An 18,883-nucleotide genomic window follows, 5' to 3' on the forward strand; every position below is an offset into this window, starting at 1 on the left:
GTTAGAGGCATGATTGTTGGGATCAGGAATCAGATCTCATCATGCCTTAAAATGAATGTTAGTGGGCTTGGTGTCAGAGTGGGACTTATTAGTGGACAGCTTGGCTGAGCTGCATCCTACATAAAATGATGTTAGTGGCTTGATGAAGTAGGCTTAAGGATATTTCAGATGTGATATGGAAAGCATGGTGAATCTCATGTTATAAAATTAATGGCTGGTAAATTCAGAACCAATATGAAGAAATACTTCTTTATGTAGCATGTAGGTTACCTGTGAAATTCACTGCTGCAGCTTGTCATGGAGCACCAATGGCTGGATATTACTTAGGATTGGATAATTTTATGAACAGTAACATTTATAGTTATATAGATTATTATAAGGTTAACCAAATGTTGTGCTTCAGGGAGCAAACAGATTATTGTGGGGATCTGGAAGGCCTGGTTCAAAAGTAAAGATTTGCAAAATTTGGTTGGGATGGTGGTGATTTTTTTCTTACCCTCCCTGGCCACTACCAGAGGTGGCATATTAGACTTGATACAGATATTTTTACTAGAGTTAATTAGTGGTTAGATATTGGAGAGTGAAGTGTACTTATCTTTATTTCATGAAATACAGGTTGTGAAAATCTTCTGTTCCATCATGTGTTTATTGGAGTGTTGGTTTATGTTTGGATTGTCTCTCTGAGAAGGAGAAGGAAGATGGTTAAAAGTAAATATGGTTTCCTAAAATTACTTTTAATACAGTTGAAAGATTTTTGTCTTTAGAGGCTGGCACCAAGACCTCACTTAATTATGTAATGCAAAATACTCCTTTAAATAATAGCCAGAGGCAGTAAAAAAAATTAAGAAGAAAGTATACTTGATTAAAAAATCTAATATGGTGGCAATTCTGAACAAATGGGATCGGGGAGCTGAAGTATAATTTAAATAAAAGAAGAAATAATGAGGTGGTTAGAAAACAAGTAATCGTAATCTTCTCCCATGATTACATTATATTATCAAAGAAATGCTTGGAGGTTGATAATGGCCATTAAGAATAAGGTTGGAAGCAGAGTGGTCTATAGGAAGATGGCGCTAGGCTAAGAATCAGGAAACCATGGAAGTTTTTTCTAGTTCTGCCTTTGTCCTACTGTGTAACTTTGGTAAGTCACTTCACCTTTCTGTGTACCCATTTCCCTCCTCACTTTCCTAGTCTCAACTACTCAAAGTGTGAACTCTTTGAGAAAAGGAGTCCTTCAATATGTGTTGTACGACACATGGAATAACGAAGGCCTTACTTTGGTTGAAGCCTGTGGAAGATTCTGAAATACAAATATAATAATAATAATAACAACATAGTGTTGTTGTTGCTTATATTAAGGATCAGCTTTATAAAAGAGCTCAGTACCTAACAACTCTTATTTAGACAGCTAAATAACTGGCAAGATTTTACAAAGTTTTCTGAATTCTTCCATAGAGAATGTTGAAGTCTTTGTGTCACCTTTGGAGGATGGGAACAACAGGAACTACTGGACATCATACCCTTGTTTTCATTTATATGCCTAAGGGGGAGTTAACAATCTGGCCTTGACTGTGGAAAATGAGCTTCTTTGAAAATCTGGTTCTAAATTTAAGAGTAGAGAGCTTAGCAATTGATTTGAATGCTGACAGTAAAAATGTTAATGACTGCATTGACAGGAGTATCATATGCAAGTCCTGGGAAGAAATGTTTCCATTCATCTTTGGTGAGGCCTTACTTGGAGTCCTGTGTCCCACTTTGGACACCACACTTCAAGAAAGATAGAGACAAGTTGGAAAGAGTCCAGAGGAGAGCAGCAAAACCACTTAGAGGTTTAGAAAACAAGATATATGAAAAAAGTTTGGAAGAATTGGGATCATTCTGTCACCAGAAGATGGAGAGGAATTAGGTAACAGCTTTTAAATACAAAACAGGTTGTTGTAAATAGGATGTTGATAAATCGTTTGAAAAAAAAAATGGACTTAAGTAGTGACAATGGAAATTTAGGTTAGCTATCAGGAAGACCTTTCTAGCTATGAAGATGGTGAAACATCTAGATTACTAGAGAGGTTATGGAATCCCCCTTATTGAAAGTTTTTAAATGCAGGTTAAACAGACATTTTTCTGGGCTGGTTTAGATAGGGATGATCCTGTCATGAGCAGAGGGTACATAGATAACTTTCTGTTGTTCTTTTTGGCTTCATTTTTTATGATTTTATGGTTCTAATAAACATGTGGGGATTCACACTACTTTTAGAATTACTGTTCTGGCTGCAGTGATGCTATCCTATATGAAGAGGGCTGACAAAAAATCAATGATGTACAGTTTAATTACTTTTGTTTCTGTTGATATTAAAACTGCATGAAGGAGGTTGTGCATCTGTTGTGAGGAATCCTTGGTCAGTCTTTCTTGACTGCTTTTTTCTTTTTGCAGAAAGGAATAAGGTAATGGGAATTTATAAAGGACTAAGCGCTATCAAATATGATTTTATTTTGTTAAGTTTTGATCAAATACAACATTTGAACATATTTATTTTAATAGAACGTATCTTGTTGCTGTTAAAAATGCTTATGTTCCTTGTTGGTTCAGGGTCGTATTTAATAGGAAGTTTCAGACTGAATATTAGTCACATTTATATGCCCTCCCCAGAAGAGGCTTAAAAGATTTTTGAGGAATGTAGACCTGGGATCATAGTAGTCAGAATTTAAACATATATATCTACAGACTGGGGAATGACTGCCTATGCTGCAGTACTGCAGAGAAGGACCAGGGGATTACATAAGCTGAATATGAGCCAACAGTGTGCTCTTGTTACAAAAAAAGGTCAATAGTATACTAGTTTGTATTAACAGAAGCATCACTTGAAAATTAAGGGAAGTGATTCTTCCTCTCTGTTCAGCACTGGTGAGGCCTCTTCTGAAGCCGTGTCTAGCTTTGGACCCCACACATCAAGAAAGATGTAAACAGATTGGAGAGCAACACAAATGATTAGAAGCCTGAGAAGTATGATTTCTGAGGAAAGGCTAAAAGAGCTAAGGTTATTTAGTTTGGAAAAGAAGAGACATGGGGGGTGGGAGGGAGGATTTGAATACAGTCCTAAAATACCCGAAGGGCAGTTATAGAGAGGATGGACATGAGCTTTTCTTTATGGCCGTAGGGGACAGCACTAGAAGCAATGACCTGAAGCTGCAGCAGAGGAAATTTAGGTTGGAGATTAGGTGAAACTTTCTGACAACGAGCGTGGCCAAGCATTGGAACAGGCTACCTAGAAAAGTTGTGGAATCTTCATCCCTGGACATTTTCAAGAGCAGGTTGGACAGACCCTTGGCTGGGATGGTTTAGTCATGAATGATACTGCCTTGAGCAGAAGACCTTGTGAGGTCCCTTCCAGCCCTACTTTCCTATGATTCTTTGATGCATGTTAACTTAGCTCTTACTGGGCATGTCTACATGTGTACTTTAATGTGCAGTAGCTTATTTTACTGTGCATTAAAGCGTCACATAAAAACCGTGCATTATGCTAATGCTCAGTAAAATAGGTGACTGCGCATTATACATCACTTACAGACTGTGCACATTTGTTATTGTGCATTAAGGCATTTGTTTAGTATCTCACATTGGAGATACTAAATTTAATGTGTATTAGGAAAATTGCTGTAATGCACGTGTAGAAGTGTCCAATGTGGACACTACCAGATATTTCATGGGAATTTTGCCCTGTTGTGGACCATTATAGAATTAATAGCCCATAAAATAAGTTTTTTCTCATTAATACCAGAAAGGCAACAGCTGGTTTACAAATGTTGGATGTTTGCTTGTTTTATTCCATGTAATGTAACTATGGATGTGTTCAGTATCTAAATAAATGTGGTCTTTTTCTGAATCTTGCTTAGTTCTTAGGTTCAGTCGTGCCTTGCAGCAGCAAGTTCTACAGGCTAAGTATGAAAAGAAAAGTGAACCCTATCCTTTTATCAATTTAAATTTATTGCCTTTTGGTTTTATTTGGTGTTGCCTTGTTTTTGCATTATGAGGAAGGATTTACCATCTTTTTATTGTTCGTTGTTTTGGCTATTTTTCTCTTGTTCATCTTAATGGTTCTAATCGTTTCAACTTTTTTCATCATGACTGAGACTTCTGTATGCTACTACAATGCAAAAAAATCAAGAAAACTATTAGATGTCTTCCATTCCTCTCTCTTCATATTTGTGGTCAACTCTTCACTTGCTCTATTTCTGTTGATGCTTTCTTTGTGATAATGTGTCCAGAGAAGATATGGCATTGCAAATCAAGTTAGCCTACTGATTTATGTTATGACATTATATTTTTAGTGTTATTTTGTAACACATTAGTTATGTATCCTTAATTTATACATTGTTTTATTTGCTTTTTTGATCACTGCTGTATCTAAAATAAAGGTTTTCACTGAGATATACACACTTTTTCCTATTCACTTCTCTATATCCCATGAGTAAGCAGGATGGGGAAGAGGAAGAGGAAAGTGAAGAAAAAGGGAAAGGGGGTGGTCAGTTTTGCCTAATCCATAGACTAAAAGACCCCCTCTGCTCCTGCTGTGTCCATGCACTGGCTCCTGTGGCCAGGCACTGTGAGGCTGCTCCTGATACAGCCAAAACTCTGGGGCTTTCCCTTCCAGTACCCCCTCTAGGTTGGCACCTCTTTTACCACCCCTCTGGCCCCCAGTTACACTACTGAGTTATTCTGTAACATATGAAAACATATAAAAGCTGATTTATGATTAGCTGAAGCATCCAAAAAGCCTGATTATTTAGTTAATGAGAATACAATTATTCAATAGTGGTACAGTAAACAATTGCCATTATACTGCACCAGTATCCATCAGACAAAATGATTATGTCTATATCATATCAGTCACTGAATATTGCTATTTAACAATACACAGCCACAGGATTATTGTCTTTCTGCTTCATCTTAACATTTATTTCTTATATTTTTTCTTGATTTTTATTTGACTTCCAACACTATTCTCCTATTATTCTGCGCTGCCAATATTATCTGTTTAAAATGTCTTTGATATCTTTCATTCTCAAGTGAATGGTTACTATCTTACCAGTATAAAAGAAAGCTGTCATCCAGTGTTTTATCGTTCTTTATCCCATTGTCATCTTTTTTGTTAATACTACTCTTTTATAGGAACTTGAAAATAAAATTTCCTTCTCTTCTGATTATTTTTGCTCTCCCTTTGGCAAACATTGATTTATTTTCTTTGTATTTCAGAAGGAGCTAAAATTAACATGACTGTTTTTAACAAACAGAATGACAACTTCAATGGATGTAGTGCTTGTTCATGTCAAAATGTTTTTGTTTGTGTGTTTATATCATTATTAAGTTTTCACTACTAGAAAAGTGTTTCTTCAATAACTGCTGCAATCAGAAGAGAGAGCATAACAAAATATTGTCTTTGTACTGCTTCATTTTAAAAGTAAACATATTTTTCATTTTCTGGGTAATGAAACAGAATATATTTTAAAATAAATCTTTGAAAAAGAGAACATTTCCTGCCAGTATATTGCTAGGAGAGGTCAAATAAGTATGGTTTTTAATTAAAATTAATAAAGATTAGGTACCTGGAGTGAATGTCTGGGCCGATTTAATACGACGAGAACTTCGCCATTGACTTCAGTGTAGCTGAATCTTTACTCCTAATGTGAGTTCCTGTGCTACAAGATTTGGAGAAAGAAAAACAACCAAACAGCATTCATCTGTAGAGAGAGGTAGTAAGCCATATTGGTTTGAAGATGGGTAGTCTACTAGATGTCGCACTGCCCTGACTTCTAACTCATTCAGAAAAGCATACACAAAGGCATATAGACTAATTCCAGGTGCCATGCTGCCCTGCCATCTGCATTGATACGTGTTAAGGTTGCATATAGCTGGATTTCCAACACCACAAAAAATTAGTATAAATCTCATCAATAGGAATTTATCTTTGGGATGCTGGTACTTGATGAAGCCTCTGTCCAGCAAAGCACATAATCACATGCTTAATTTCAAGGGCATGAGTAAACCATTGACTTCAGTGGAATGATTCACTGATTTGGCTTTGGTTCCTTGTTGGAGTTGACCTATAGGCAGAGTAATGCTGCTGCTGTTATCATCCAGCACTTCAATTGTAGGTGAACAGTAAGGCAAGGGACAGACATTCAAAAATTCTGAACCTGAATTGATTCAATCTTTGCAGATTAGTCTGCCTGCCTAGGTTGAACCAGTATGCAACTGCACAGACATTCTCTCTGGACTGACGAAATTCAGGCACATGCCTGCAGTGGCTCAGGTTAGAAGCTGGGGTGGGGAGGGGGCGTTAGAGCAGCCCTCCCTTCCTTTTTACAGTGCTGAGCTGGGGGCGGGGGGTGGCATGGCCAGGCCCCAACCCGATGCTCTAATTAGGGAGGGCTGTAAACCTCCATCCTGCCTGCACCATCCCAGGCTTTCTCCTGCTCGCTGCTCAAGGGATGGGAGTGCTATCAGACCTCAGGACCCGGCTAGCACTTTGAGGCAAAGGTTGGGCGGGGAGAGGGGATGTGCAGTGCATGCATCTGTTGATGATACTGAGCTTTGCAATCTCCTTCTCCCTGCCTCTTCAGGTCTGCAAACCTGATAGATGAGGGAGCCAGCAGGGGGCTGATAACAGCGTTTATTAGCCCATTAACAAAACAAAAGCCTCTCTCATTAGGTCAAGCTCTTCTTAAATAGCTTTTTCCAGGGAAGAAATGGAGGGACATTACCAGCTGGCCTGTTGATTAGTTCCAAAAACCCATAAGCAGACACTGTTCTGTACGCCTGTCCCAGTGAAACTGGAGACACACGTACACAGGCACCTCTTAGCGTTAGCTAACATACCACATGCCTAGGGTGGTGTCCATGCTGTGGGAGATGGGAGGGAGGGGGGAATATCTGCTTGAGCATCGAGGGGGGAGGGGAAGGGGGAAGCAAGGTAGACCCTGCTGTGCCTGCAGCCTCTGCTGGAGCTGTGGCTAGGAATCAGATGGGTGAGGCCCACCCTGTTCTCTGGAGCAGAGATCCCAGCCTAGGCCAGGGCTACAAAGCATCTGGGATGCTAGGGGCCAGGAAGGGGTCTGGGGAAGACATTGCATAAACCAGTTTGACCCAGATCAGCTAAGTCTGATACTACATTCAACCAGGTTTATCTTAAACCAGGTTCAGTCATTTTGAAACTGGTTTATGTACACTGAACTTATGTTCTGTTATAGGTTTAAACCAGTTTCTGATCACTTAAACTGTGTAATGTCTGTCCCTAGCCTAAAGGTCTGCAGTCAGACAGGATTCAAGGAATTAATAAAACATGTAAAGCCAATTAAAATGCATCTACCATTTTGGTTTTTTTAAGACTATTTACTTGCACATTCCATAATATCAGTGGCATTTCTGCTATTGACTTCAGTGGAAGAGAAAAGCCCGCTAGAGCTACAGATAAAAATTGATACATATTAAGGAAACCACCATGTTATGCATCATGTACAGAATCTAACATAATGGGGCTGGGATTACTGGCTGCTGTTATGATCTTTGCAAATAGAAAACAACAAGAATTAGAAGCAACCATCTAGGCCTGCTGTCATGTTTCTTTCTTCTCTAGGTCAACTCCCAGTAACAATAAGTATTTTATATTCAGCTAGTTTTCTCATTTTTCAAAACATTTTGGTATTTGGCCTTTTTGTTTGCTTTTTGAATCAGCCATTACTCATTCTATTTCACATTCTTCTTTAGGTGATGTATAATATTTTAAAGACAAAAAACTTAATCCATATTTAGGCATTGGAATAAATGTAGCTTAATTTTCAAAGGCACTCCTCCAGTTGAATTCAGTGTAGGCTCAGGATAAGGGCTGAATAGGTATGTGTCTAGGGTGGTATAGGAACAGTGAATTCTGCCTCCTTTGTACAGGATTAGACATGACCCTCAAAGTCCCTTTCAAGTCTGTGATGCTAAGATTCTTCTCAGGGTCAGTGAAATATTCCTTCTTCGATGACTAGAATTGTACTGCCTAGGTAAGAACTTGCACATATCTTGTAGTTTGTGGAGAATGTTCCTTTGCCGCCTTTGATGAGGAGAGATACTGTATGCTTCTTCTATATTTGCATGAAAGACAATGACAGCTCTGAGGGAATGCCTCCCATGTCTCTTTTAGCTACAATACTCTTCTGAAAAGCATTGTTGTGTTGATAAAAAAATTACATTTAAAGCTAAAACAAATGCATGCAAAAGAAATTGGAAAATAAAGTGAGCCAGCAATCTAATGGTTAAAGCAAAAGCACTGACCAGAATTGTCTTTTTTGCAATAAGGACTGTGCGAAATGACTAGTATTTGCTTTGGATTCAGACGATTCGGGGGACAGTGATTTGATTTGGTGATTCGAATCACTTTCCCCAATTGATTCGGCCAAATCAGATTAGGAAATTCACCTACCACTGAATCAGCCAAATCTCCAAATTGAACAAGCTCCATCTCCTGTCTGCTCTCCCAGCCCCATCAATGGCTGCCCCACCCTGAACTCACTGTCTCCTGCCAGGCAGGGGGGTGCAATCCCTGCTGCCTGCTACTACCCCACACTGCATTGGGGGCTCTGCCATGAGCCCCCAGAGACCCTGATGGCTGCTGCAGCAGCCAGTGAGTGCAGGGCTTTTTTTCTTTTTTTTTTTTTTTTTAAGTGCCAGAATGCTAGGGCCGGGTGAGGCAGCCATTGACGGGGCTGGGAGAGTGGGTGAGGGTCGGTGGGGCACTCAGGGGGGCTGGGGGAGCAGGCAGGGGATGGGTTCCCGCAATGATCCCCTTTCCCCTTGTAAACCTCCCATGTCTTTCCCCCCGGGCATCATGTGCATGGATTCTTCTCGCTGTGGCTCTTCAGGCTGAACAGCTTGATTATTGGGGTGACTTTAGGTTGGTTCCCCAGGGGCCTTGTCTGCCATGTCTTTGATGATTATAATCGGGAGGAAGATGTTTGGTCCCACCTCCCTGGGTGCCTTCCCTTGGTCGTTCCCTCTGTTCCTTCTTTATGCGGCTCCACGTCCCCTACACCTCGCCTAACGTCAACTGCAATGTTGTCACCTGTGTCGTCGAGGTTGATGTTTTGAACCTTCATGGCGCTCAGTCTCTAGGGATCTTATGGCCGCAGACTAGTGATGATGTTTCTATGCTGAACATCTCCTATGGCCCCCACCTTTCTCTCTGCCTATACGACATCTGGCTTCAACACCATTACATTTCCCAGCGTGTCACCTCTCCCCTGGGTTTGGTACCTGTCTGCTGACAGTCATGTCCAGATCCTGCTGCTGTTGGGTCCTGCTGGGCTCCAGTCATCACTGCCGCCTTCTTCGGTCCACATCGATCCTGTAATTAGATCCTTGGGCCCTCTCTGGCCCTGCGTTCTTGTTGTGACCCCATTCTGGGGTACCCACCAGTCCCATTGCTGGGACCGCTCATGAATTCTGGCCCCTCCGGGCTAGTTGGGGACTCCACTTCTGGTCCCCCTAGCCTGACTTCTGCCGGGTCTTTTATCTTGGCCCCGGACATCTAGCCAACCAATCAGCCCTGACACGCTCTTATAAAGTGTGCCCATGTAGACGTGGGAGCCGTTCCTGGCTCCTTGCTGCTCAGCCATTCTTTTTTCTGTTGATCTTCTGCCATAGCAACTCTGCCCACTGCGGTTTCACTTCTGCCGTGTTTGGCTTCCGGCGCGGCATCCTGCCACATCCACATCTCTTCTGGTAAGTCTTTTCCAGACCCCTCCTGCAGCCCCCACCCCTCGCTCCCTACTTACCAGCATGGAGTCCCGGTCCAGCTCCCTGCGGCAGCAAGCAGGGACTGCCTGAATCTCTGAATCTTCTCTGAACCTTTTCCGAATCAATTTGGAGGCTTGGAATCAATTCGGACCTTTTAATTGGTCTCCAGATTTGATTTAGATTCAGAGATTTGGCCACCAAATTGGGCTGAATCTCCTCTGAATCAAATCAGCAACCAAAGCTTTGCAGAGCCTGATAACACAGATATATCTCATTCCTGCAGGTTGCTGAGGGCTTCTTGCAAGATATTGAGGTACCAGTCTTCCACTCTATGGGAGACATTTTGGCTCTGTTTAAGACAATAGTGCAAAATGGCCACTGAGTTCAGTGGAGCTAGGTTTTTCTTGCAAAACTGAGCTTTGCTTATGTTAGATTACCTTACCCCCTCACCCCCCAGAGGACAGGACTGGTTCAGTTCTTGGTATTTCCTGGTATATGTTGTGTTCACTCAGACTCCATTTCTACCATGGAATAGTTGTATTTACTTGAAGATAACCGTGCCTTTGACTAGATATTGACATAATTTCAGACCTTAGCATTTCCTGATGCTATGCAGTGGGCTGCTCATGCTAAAACCACATGCAACAGACCTTATCAGCAAATCCCTATTCAATGTTGAAAATAAAGCAGAAATCAAAACACACCCATTAATCAAAGAACTCATTCAATTCAGGGACATGGTGTCCTTCTCTCTCAACTGAAACTTTAACTGCCAGAGAGAAAAGAAAAGCAGTGGAGTTACAGAATGCTACAGAGATTATTTTTTTTACAAGTAAAATTATTAAGATAAGAAGCAATATGGGTAGTTTGTCAAATAAAGATGACAATTTTGATTAAACTTAAGGACCACAATAACTGTTTCCAGATAGTTAGACTGTCAAACAGAGCTAGTGTTTAAAATGGAACTTGCATAAAGCCTATATGTTGACTGATTCAAAGTAAGATAACAAAGTAAAATAGCAAAAATAAGCCTTAGGTAAAAATAAATGCTTAGGTAAAATGATAAGGTTACGATACTTGTTTAAAAACAAAATGTTACAGGAGGTGCAAAAATCCATCAGTCCGTCAAAAGGAAATAAAACAGACAAACTTTCTTTCAGTAAATATAATACATAGATGCCATAATTTCCAAGGTGTCATATGCCCCAGGGGTTTGGTGGTAGCATTTCAGAGATGGATTAAATAATTTTTTTTATTTGGGTTGAGCACGATGTAGAAACCAGACAGATTTTACTACATATTGCCCTAAAAGAAAGTCCACTGAGGGCTTGTAGTCTCCACAGTATAATCAGAATTCCATATATTTTGCAGCATGCTGAACCAAAGTTTTTTTAATCAAGATCACCGATCCATCAGATTTCTGAGGCAAATTCCAATTTTTGTGGGATTATAAACATACTTAAATTTTATTAAATTAAATAATTAAAAAGGTCTTTATGCAACACCATATAATAAATGGAAAAATAGCCATACTTATAAAACACAGCCATACTATACTAATATTCCTTTTAATATTTAATTCAATAAAGCATTTTGGTTGTGTAGGTTTTCTTGTTTACTTTAGGCTACTGGTGCTGAAATTTCATTTTCTCACAGTATTGTGCATTAACATTACAGATCTATTGCAGCATTGCAGTCATTTGAGAAGGTAGAAGTGCTTCAAAGCTTGTAGAGTTGTGATACCAGTTTGGACTTCTTGGAGGTGGGAGATGAAGGATCTTGTTACTCGAAGGTTTTGGCAACCTTTGCGTGGACATCTGGTTGTTTGGGGCATTGTTTTTACTCCATTCCTGCCAGATCTTGCGTGGGATCCATTTGTCTTTTCTTTGACAGAAGTATACACAGGATATTAACTATTTACTTGCCTTGAGAACAAATTCAAAAATTTGCTTGCAGTTTTGCTCTTTGAAATGTTTACCGCCATAAGGCTAAATATACAGAATACAAAGATCGTGCCTCTGGCAATTTGTATCTGTTCAAGCTGCTTACATTTATTAGAGGTGCTGTGTTCTCCACATTCAATGAGAGGCACTTGCTTGAGCCAGAATAAGCAATTGGTTGGAAAATTTGCAGAGAAGGACTAGATGCTGCAAACTGCCTTGCTATTTGTCAACCCTCAGTGTGACACATAGTTTGGAAATGAGATGTGTCACTTTAAGATGTGCTCGTGCTTGCTTTGACTCAGTTGTGAGAGGCTTCCACTTCACTACTGCATCAAAGCATTTTTAATGCAGGAGTGGGCAGATTTTAAAGTTATAGAGTCTTGACTCAGGCAGACTGCGCCTCTGTCATAATTCTGAATGTTGCATTTAATACTTTTGTCCAATATCTTCAATAAATCTCTCTGAATGGATTCCCCAAGTTCTAAGGCCTGGTCTCAGGAAAGCTGGCAACAAGATGAGGTTGTATCTGAAAGGAAAGTAAGGCTCTGAACCTTCACGTTGGGAATATGAACATTTTAAAGAAGTAGTGTTAAATTATATGTGAAATTCTAACTCTACTGATATAAATACAAGTTTTACCATTTAGTTTGGTGGGTCCAGGATTTTACCCTAATAAAAAAATACCCTAACCTATGCCCCTTATAATAATCTGCATTAAAAATATTAAAGATGAAAATACTTTTCATAGTTTGGGTTTGCATACACTTTGCATTCATCTCAGATTGGACAATAAAAATAGACAAATTTTGTTTTTCCTTCTTAAATATTCTCTAAATTTTAAAACATCTTAATTCATTTCTAGATGGAATTGTGTGCCCATCAAAAGATAGGATCATGGCCTCTGGGGAGAGGTTATCATCACGTACCACATACATGCTTAGAAGCTTAAAGACACTGCTTTTACAGTAAAATATTTCTTTTTGTATTAACAGTTCTAATCCTTTAACAGTCACTTAAGATAGTTGCATAGTTTTATGAATATTAGTAACGTGAATAATTGATTCAGCACACAGAGTACTTTATTTAACACATTTATTTCTTTTATGGGTATATTTTATATTTGTGGTTGCACTAGAAGTTTAGTATGTAAACAAAAATACAATTCCTCTGAGAGGTATTCAAATAAAAGGCTCTAGTGCATTTTATTACATATTTGGTTTGGAATACAGTTTTACTTTAAAAAATATTGGCCCAAATTCTCAGCTGCTTTGAACTGGCATGGGTCCATTTCTTAAGTGGTCTCTTAGCAATACATTTTCAATACATTACACACATTTTTAGTCAAAGAACTCTATTTAAAGTAAATGGAAACGAAGTCTCGGTGGTGCTTTTAAAAATAGCAATTTAGTTTATATTAGTTATCAGAACTGTGTTTTATTACCTGGTTGGTAGTTTTCTGTACCATCTAGGGGAAGATCAGAGCCAATATCCGGTTCTAATATCTGCTTTCCCAGACTTCATGCTTACTTAAAAGGGAACTAGCATTTCATAAAATTTTCTAAAGTTTCCACAGGTTGATCTAGGAGACGATCCCTCCCTTTTCCTGAGCGCAAAGTAGAAATATAATGCAATCCTCACTTTTTTCAGGTTGCCTGGGAAGCATAATATTGATTCAAAGAATAATTTTGTTGTAAGGTATTCCACAAACTGTTACTAAAATGTTGCATTGTTCCCTTCTAGCTAAGTAACTTGAAGCAAGTCACATTTGTGGATGTTTCAGCGAACAAGTTCCCATCTATTCCCATTTGTGTGCTCCGCATGTCAAGTTTGCTGTGGTTGGATATGAGCAGCAACAACTTGAAAGATCTCCCACAAGATATAGACAGGTAATCTTTTTTTCCACTGTCATTCACAGATAAAACCAGGAACAAGAAATGTTGTGGAGAAAGAAACACAACTTTTAAATGTCCCTTGCTGAAAGATATTATAGAAAAAATGTCCAATCACAAAATGTCCCTTACTGAAATATATTATAGGAAAGAAACCTTTCATTTATTCAATTTTCTGGCACCTGTGCAGTTAGCATGTTGTACTTCCTGCCTTATATATGAGCAGCATGACATCACACTTACATAATGCTCCATTCACGTTTTTCCTGGAACCAATAACAGGGAGCTTATTACATGTATAGCAAAATTGCAACTAAGAAAGTATGCAGCCCCCCAGAAAGGAAGATTCATAGATTCATAGATGTTAGGGTCGGAAGGGACCTCAATAGATCATCAAGTCCGACCCCCTGCATAAGCAGGAAAGAGTGCTGGGTCTAGATGACCCCAGCTAGATACTCGTCTAACCTCCTCTTGAAGAACCCCAGGGTAGGGGAGAGCACCACCTCCCTTGGGAGCCCATTCCAGACCTTGGCCACTTGGCCACACAAGATAAAGGACAAGTCGCAACAAATTTAAAATGGCTGAAAATCCTAATATCCATCAGTAGGGAAGCAGAAAAAAAATTGCAAGATCAAAAACGAAAATCACAATCCTTTTCTCTCACCCCACAAACATAATAAATGCAATGTAAAGGTGAGTGCCTCAGAAAATCATATTTTAAAAATATTGGTTAACTGCAAAAATTGTAAGTTGACAATTTCTATTGAAAGGTGTTAGCTAGCTGGAGAAAGAATTCATCTGTTATTGTCTGTTATCCTCAGGACAAAATGTACCCACTTTGAATTCTTGTAGCATTAATACTTTATTTAGGCTTCACTAAAACAAATATATGTTGGCTACAATTTATAAAAAATAGTGATTATCCATTGAGCTGAGCAAAGACACCTCACAAACAGAACTCTACACCCAGAAAATGCATTAGTATTAGGAAGAGTGACCATATATCCCATTTTTGCCTGGGCAGTCCCCTTTTTAATACTTATCCCCGGTGTTCTGTCAGTTTGGGCAAATTTATGCGTTTGTTCTATCTGCTCCTCAAACTTTTTTTTTGTTCTGAATGTAGCATTGCCACCCTAACTTTTAAAATGATGAATACAGCCTCAGAAAAAAAAAACAGGCAATTGAGTTAAAGGCATGGAGGTTGCTCTTTAAAAAGAAATGTTTCTTTCTTTTTCTTTGCTTTCTGGCTTCTGAACGTTTAGAATGCACTTGCTTCAATCTTGCTCCATAGCGACAGAAATGGAAACTCCCTGCTTGTAGCAATGAAAACAGATATTTTGATGCAATCTTTTGATTCTAGCCTCTGAGGCTTTAAGAAAAACACCAAAAATGAGATTCATAATAAAAATCACAAAAACTGTAAATGTGCTGCAGCATCGCTTATCAGCTCTTTTAGAACTCAAAGGAACATGAGCCTGCTATACAATAGAATCATATCACTGTTTTAGCAGTGGAACCAGCACACCTTCTAAGAGGAAAAAACCCTGGTTTTGACACTTTTTGCCCTATACATTCATTTCCAAATATTTACCCCAAATGCTTGTTGCATCAAGGAAAGGTCAGGGCAAAGGAAACAAAATAAAGGAAGGAACCTTTCCTCATCTATAAGATACTGGCATTTACAATAACTTCAATGGGATAATTTGAGAGAAACACATGAACTGGTTTTGCATGGGTGACTGGTGCCTCCCGAGTCTGGGGGGGCACCAGATTGCTGATGGGAGGGGGAGGGAGGCGAAACCAGAAGTGCACTTCCAGTGGCACTTCCGGTTTCACAGCTGGTGCTTCCAGGGGGTGTACCGCTGACCTCAGGGGGTGCACATGCACCATGCGTGCACCCCCTATGCGTTGCCAGTGAAGTTTTGGTTTTTATTTTATTCCCCATAGTATTAATTATTAGTGAAAGCAACTGCATGGCTCAAACATATATATTTCATATGTATAAAATTGAGTGGGGCAAAATCATGAACTAGTGGGTCTTACTTTTATATTAGTTTCTGAGAGTGAAATGATTAGAATAAAGTTTTACATGATGTTACCTTACATGGCATCATGTACCCATACTCTCACTCCAAAAGTGCTGATTGACCATCTGTCTTGGGCACTCTTCTCAATTCTCTTCACAGGTATATTATTAACATTTCATCTCTGTTGTCAAACTATGCATGAAGCTTCCCACTGAAGTTAATGAAGAGTACTGTTTAAATATATGACAGTTAAAGGAAAATGGCTTATGTGAATATTTTCCTGCTATTTCTAGTAGATGATGGTAGGCGAAGATATTAGCAGGTGGTGTTTAAATAAGATACATGTGGCTAATAAAATATGTTTATAAAAATATATTGTTTTTGAACCATTTTCCCCTGTTATGCTTCTTTAGGCTAGATCAACTTCAGACACTTCTCCTGCACAGAAACAGGCTGACTTATCTTCCACATGCTTTGATCAATATGAAAAAACTCAGTATGCTGGTAGTCAGTGGTGAAGAGTTGGTTGAGATGCCCACAGCTATTTGTGAATCAACCACAGGTTTGAAGTAAGTAAAAGTGGGTGTATCTACACATGCAATTAGTGAGCCTCAATAAACTCTGGTGTAGTTTGTGCCAGAGTCAGCTGCTCCTGGGTGCAGCATCTTCACATGCATCCAGGACCAAAGCAGTTTGAACTGGGGTGGAGCAGCTCCAGGCTGGCAGCAGGCTCAGGGGGTCAGCCCCAGGCTCTGGGTCATGGCATTGGGTGGCAGAGGGGCTGGCCAGGGCACAAAAGTGCCCAAAGAGTGGAGCTGTATGGCTAGGTGGCAGGCAAGGGTTTGCCCCTCTGCTGCCAGACAGAATTTACTCCTGGGTTAGTGTTTAAATGTGCATTTAGGCACAGTTATATTTAGCACCAGAAGATAGTACTGTCCCTGACAGTACTGTCTTACAGTGGCGAAAATGAGTTTGCTACAGACTAATAGCATTGTACGTAGCCTATGACACTTCACACCTCAGCAAATTAGTGTATTGTGCAGTTAAGCGCATGTGTAGATGCACCCAGTCAAGGAGAAACAATCTGCTTTAAAAAATAAGAAGAAAAAAGATAAATGTCTGTGGGTGATATTTCTATGATATTTCTCAAAAATGATTGCAGGTTTTTTTTTCCTTTTTAACTTTGTGCCAAATTCTGATTGTACTAACTAGAACCATCTTTTAAGGGCAGTGCCGCTGGTAAAGTAATTGTGGATTAAATGAATGTAAGACAGGGTGCACCTACATGTGCAATTAGTATGCAGCAATAAAATGTGGAATTTATTGCTCCAGAGTTTATTGTTCCTGGGAAGCTCCTGGGTGCATGGTTTATACGTGTTCACACTGAGCTTCATTGGAGCAGTCCCGGCTGGCAGAGGGCCCTGGGGGTTGGCTTGATAGCCTGGGGCTGTTCTGACCAGGCTCAACGTGCTGGAAAGGCCTGGCTGGGGTGCGAGGTGTTCAGTGTATGGCTAGGGTTAGGGTTAGGGTTAGCCAGCTGGGTCAGTATCTACATGTGTGCTGCTGTGCATAAAAAAACCTCTGCAGCTGGGTAACACTTATCAATACAAGTACTACGCTGCTACACAATTTATTGGTTTCCTGTACCCTAATAGGGGTGCACATGTAGATGCTGAGATGTTTACTACGCAGTTCATTAGTCAACTGTGCAATAAATGTCTTGTGTAGACGTGTCCACAGGGTTCTTGATTTTTACCTACCACTGAGGCATGCTACTGTATGATGGTATATCTACATTGCACTGACAGCAGGTTGGGTAGTAATATTAGACTTATGTGAGTTTGGCAACCCATACGAAGCAAAGTAAATACTCACACAACTGCCCTCACTGGGTTCTGTGCGAAACAGCTATCCCTTTAGCAGAACCTGAATTAACTAGTTTTACAGCTATCTTGTAGATGTGTACATGAGCTGCAGACCTAGCAGCTTGACATGCTCCTAATTACCTTGTATGCTCTGCCCTGGAGATTTTATTGTCTCACCAACACTTTCTTTTCAAGGTTGTGGTAAATTTAGTGATTGATTTTCTTCTTGCTGTTTTTGGCCCCTGGCAGACATTGCACTTAAGATATGATGAAGTGATTAATCATGTCTTAAAGTGTAATGCAGCCACATATTCAGGCAATTAACGGTCCAATAAAAAATAAACTCAGCCACAAAATTATTACACAAAAAATATGTAATAATTTTGTGGCTGGTTTCCATTGCACCTTAAAATGAACATGTGGCATGGGGACTGCACTGGGGATCAAATGTGCCCTGGTGCAGTACCTTCCCACTGATAGGGACAGCACGAGTGCCCTGGATGGTTGACATTGGGAAGGGACTGATTAGGGACCACATGAGCCCTGGTGTAGTGCACATACTGCCCTCTGATCAGCTAATTGGTGGCCAGCTCCAGAGGCTTAGACTAACCTGGAGGGTCCCTGGAGCCAGCTGACAATCAACTGATTATTGGCCATCTTTGCCAGTGCAGAGAAACCCCAGGATCATGATTCTAGGTTCCCCCTGTACTGGCAGGTAGGGCACGATTGGGGTCTGATTCCCCAGTCGCCAAATTCTATGTCCTGCTATGCATGTGTAGCATGGCAGGAGGTGCAGTTGGGATTGTGTTTTAGATCCCATCACGCCTTTAACTGAACATTGCAACTGAACGCAAAAGCCCCCATGGCTCACCAAAAGCATATGGGAACATCTCCTAGCTAAAGGGGAGGCATACACCCAATGGAAGGGAGGGGCCATCACCAGAGAAGACTATACCTTGGTTGCTCAGGGCTGCAGGGGGGCGGTCAGGAAGGCAAAGATGGAGATGGAACTGGGACTAGCTCCCTAGATTAAGGACAACAAGAAGTCCTTTTTTAAATATATAGGGGGCAAAAAGAAGGTACCTGGTAATGTGGGGCCTCTGCAAGACATGCTAGGAAATCTGGTTGTCACACCAGATGACAAGGCTAACCTATTTAACGATTTCTTTGCCTCCATTTTCCTCAACAGGGACCAGATCAGCCCGTCTGCTGGGACCCCCTCAGGCCCCAGGGGAGGTGCATCCAGGCCTAGGGTCAGTGAGGACCTAGTCAGGGAACTTCTGGAGGGACTGGACGTATTTAAATCAGCAGGTCCTGATGACCTCCACCCCAGAGTGCTGAGGGAATTAGCAGAGGTCATTGTGGGACCCCTGGCACAGCTTTA

General features: G+C 40.4%; 1 protein-coding gene across 2 annotated transcripts in view; it reads left to right on the forward strand.

The window, feature by feature from the left end:
* LRRC2 (leucine rich repeat containing 2) overlaps positions 1 to 18,883 on the forward strand; it is a 96,015-nt gene that overhangs the window by 69,113 nt on the left and 8,019 nt on the right. For both annotated transcript variants that reach the window (XM_059723496.1, XM_014608647.3), the window contains exons 5-6: positions 13,459 to 13,604; positions 16,048 to 16,203. In XM_059723496.1, coding sequence (XP_059579479.1) covers positions 13,459 to 13,604; positions 16,048 to 16,203 — 302 coding nt within the window. The remainder of the gene's footprint in view (positions 1 to 13,458; positions 13,605 to 16,047; positions 16,204 to 18,883) is intronic.

Source organism: Alligator mississippiensis, chromosome 3, assembly GCF_030867095.1.
Source record: "Alligator mississippiensis isolate rAllMis1 chromosome 3, rAllMis1, whole genome shotgun sequence".
Lineage (NCBI taxonomy): Eukaryota > Metazoa > Chordata > Crocodylia > Alligatoridae > Alligator > Alligator mississippiensis.